Source organism: Trichechus manatus, unplaced genomic scaffold, assembly GCF_000243295.1.
Source record: "Trichechus manatus latirostris isolate Lorelei unplaced genomic scaffold, TriManLat1.0 scaffold00028, whole genome shotgun sequence".
Taxonomy (NCBI): domain Eukaryota; kingdom Metazoa; phylum Chordata; class Mammalia; order Sirenia; family Trichechidae; genus Trichechus; species Trichechus manatus.
Genome location: NW_004443964.1, coordinates 1,990,094 through 1,992,934, shown reverse-complemented (window position 1 = coordinate 1,992,934; position 2,841 = coordinate 1,990,094). Strand labels below are relative to the sequence as shown.

The 2,841-nt window shown below is 62.1% G+C and overlaps 1 protein-coding gene across 1 annotated transcript in view; it reads left to right on the top strand.

The window, feature by feature from the left end:
- Positions 1 to 2,841, top strand: part of RPTOR (regulatory associated protein of MTOR complex 1) — a 425,613-nt gene that overhangs the window by 420,445 nt on the left and 2,327 nt on the right. The window contains 1 exon segment of the mRNA XM_023729162.1: positions 1,387 to 1,514. Within this exon segment, the coding sequence (XP_023584930.1) occupies positions 1,387 to 1,514 (128 nt within the window).

Genomic DNA, 2,841 nt, shown 5'->3' with positions numbered 1-2,841 from the left:
TGGGGTGTGTGTATAGGTGTGGGGTGTGTGTAGTATACATGTGTGGTGTGTGTATATGTGGTGTGTATGTGTATGTGTGTAGTGTATATGTGTGGTATGTGTGTATATGTGTGGTTTGTGTATGTGTGGTGTCTGTGCGTGTGCATGGGAGGGAACTGCAGCCCTGCAGAGCCAGCCCCCCGGACTTCCCCAGCCTTGTGTGGCACTGAGGTCACTGCAGTTGGCCCTCTGTCCCGTCCTCACGCCCCACAAGGACACTGCCCAGCCTGACTCCCACTCTCTCTTGGGAAGGCTCTTTTACCGTCTGGAAAGGGTGTCATGAGATTGTCCCCTTCTCTGTACAAGACACAGCCCCAGGCGGTGCAGGTGGAGGCCACAAGGCTTCAAACCAGTTCATCCAGGTTCCAAACCCTGCTGAGAATTTGCATTTCTAAGGATTCCCAGGCGATAGCGACCCTGTAGGACAGAGTAGAACTGCCCCATAGGATTTCCAAGAAGCAACTGGTGGATTCAAACTGCCAACTTTTTGGTTAGCAGCTGAGCTCTTAACCACTGTGCCACCAGGGCTTTGGCAGTAGAGCAGTGGTTCTCAAAACTTGTTATACGTAAGAATCACCTGAGGACCTTGTTAAAATGTCGATTCAGTGTATCTGGGGTGGAAATGCAAATTCTCAGCGGGGTCCGGACCCGCAACCTGTTCAAGCCCTGGCCGCAGCCTCAGTCAGGGGGTGCCGCCCCTTCTCCTTCCAGCCCTGCCCGGCCTTAGGGGTCCTTGGGGGACCTCTAGGGACCTCTGGGGGCCAGGCCAGGAGTCTGAGGCCCTTATCAGGGTCTGTGTGGACACTTAGGACAGGCCTTCACAGCAGCCTCGGCCTCTCATGCTGCCGTGGCTCCATCATCCACTGTCGCATTTGTCCTCACATTACCTGGCAAAGCCTCTGTGACGGGGAAGCGGCTTTGTGCTCGGGGGCCCATCCTTCCAGTGTGCTCTTTCTGCCAGCGTCCATCATCTGCCCGCCCTTCCCTGCCGTTTACGGCCACCCGGGGAGGCAGCGGATGTTTATGAGCCACAGCGCACCTCCCGGACCCTTCTCGCCTCTGATCCGAGGTTTTAGAGGGCCTAACAAGGATCCTCCTGCCGAAATGCAGCTCATCTGTCTTTTTAGAAAGGAGGGTGAGGTTGTGGGAAGGTTTAACTGGCACTGAAGCCCCACCTCACGGGGGTGTTTGCCGCTGGGATGCAGGGCAGGTGACGGCCTTGCCGCCTGGTGGGGGCGTGGAGCAGCCAGGCTGCCGTTCACACGGCACGGCCGTGACTCAGTTCTCCTGGCCCCCCGGACCGTCCTGTGACTGGTGGTCCCCCGGGCCCTCCCTGTCTCCGTCTAGGACATCCCCACGGGCGCAGACAGCTGCGTGACCAGCCTGTCCTGCGACTCACACCGCTCGCTCATCGTGGCTGGCCTCGGCGACGGCTCCATCCGCGTCTATGACAGGAGAATGGCGCTCAGCGAATGGTGAGCACCCCAGACCTTCCTGGACATGCCGTCAGCATCCACTCGGCCGCTGCCACCCCTGTGCTGGGTCCTGACTGGGCAAAATGTGGCGCTTCCCCGGGGTGTTCAAGCAGAGGGGCCTCCGCCTGCCAGCGGGGTGGCCACAGCCCCACAGCCCAGGCCCCAGAGAGCACAGGTCCCCCAAAGCCAGGTGTGGGGGCGAGGTGCAGTGTCAGAAACGGGGGGGGGTCTTGACCAGGTATGTGGCTCACCTGGAGCCCAGCAGGGCACCGCCTCCCACCCCTCAGGGTTGGGTGTTTGGAGACTTGAGGGTGGGCATAGGCTGAGCTGGGCCTGTGACTGCAGCTCTGAGTCGGCCGCTCGGCCCTGAGGCAGCGGGAACCCTGGCGCCCACTGAGGGACAGCACAACGTATGCTGGGGGGACAGGGAGTGGAGCTAAGAGGCTTTACCACCAGCCAGGGACAGTCAGGTCAGGGGTCAGGGTCAGGGAAGGTCAGGTCGGGGCGAGGGTCAGCAACAGTCAGGTCAGGGGCCAGGGTCAGGAAAGGGCAGGTCGGGGCCCAGGGTCACGGACAACCAGGTCGGGGCCCGGGGTCCGGGACAGCCAGGTCAGGAGTCAGGGATGGCCAGATCGGGGCCTGGGGTCAGGGGTGCTTAGATGAGAAATGGGCTTCTGGGCGAACAAGCCCATTAACCGATGTCCTGGCAGGAGGCCCAGTGCGGAGGGCCAGAGCACAGCGCATGGTACACATGTGTGCCAAGGGGAGGCCCTGGGCCCCAAGACCCTCGTGGTGGGGGGACAGGCTGAGCTGGGCTCGAGAGACCTCAGGCTGGGATGACAGTGAAGACTTGGGCCGTCCAGGGGGAGGGTACACCACGGGCAGGGTATAGACCAAAGGAGGGGTAGTCTGTGGAGAACAGAGAGGCTGGCCTGGCCATCGTGAGCACACAGCCCTGCCTCCCAACCCTGGCCCAGCTGCCCCGTGAGCCCGCGTTGCTTCAAGCATACGCCCGGTCCCTGATTCAACCGAAGTCAAACGCCGTAGCTCCCTGCAGCTCATCTCCATCCCACGTGACCACGGGTCAGGCCACTGCAGCCAGCACGACCGTCCACCCAGCTCAGAGCTTTGGTGGGAGAGGTCACGCCAACCCCACCTACCCACCTCAGTCATCCTCCCACCCAGCCCTGCGCCCCCCATCCGCTCAGCCCTGACCAGGCCCTGTGCCCCCACCTGACTAGGCCCTGCACCCCCCACCTGACCAGGCCCTGCACCCCCTGCCCACTCATCCCTGACCAGACCCTGTGCCCCTCACCCGTCTCTGGAC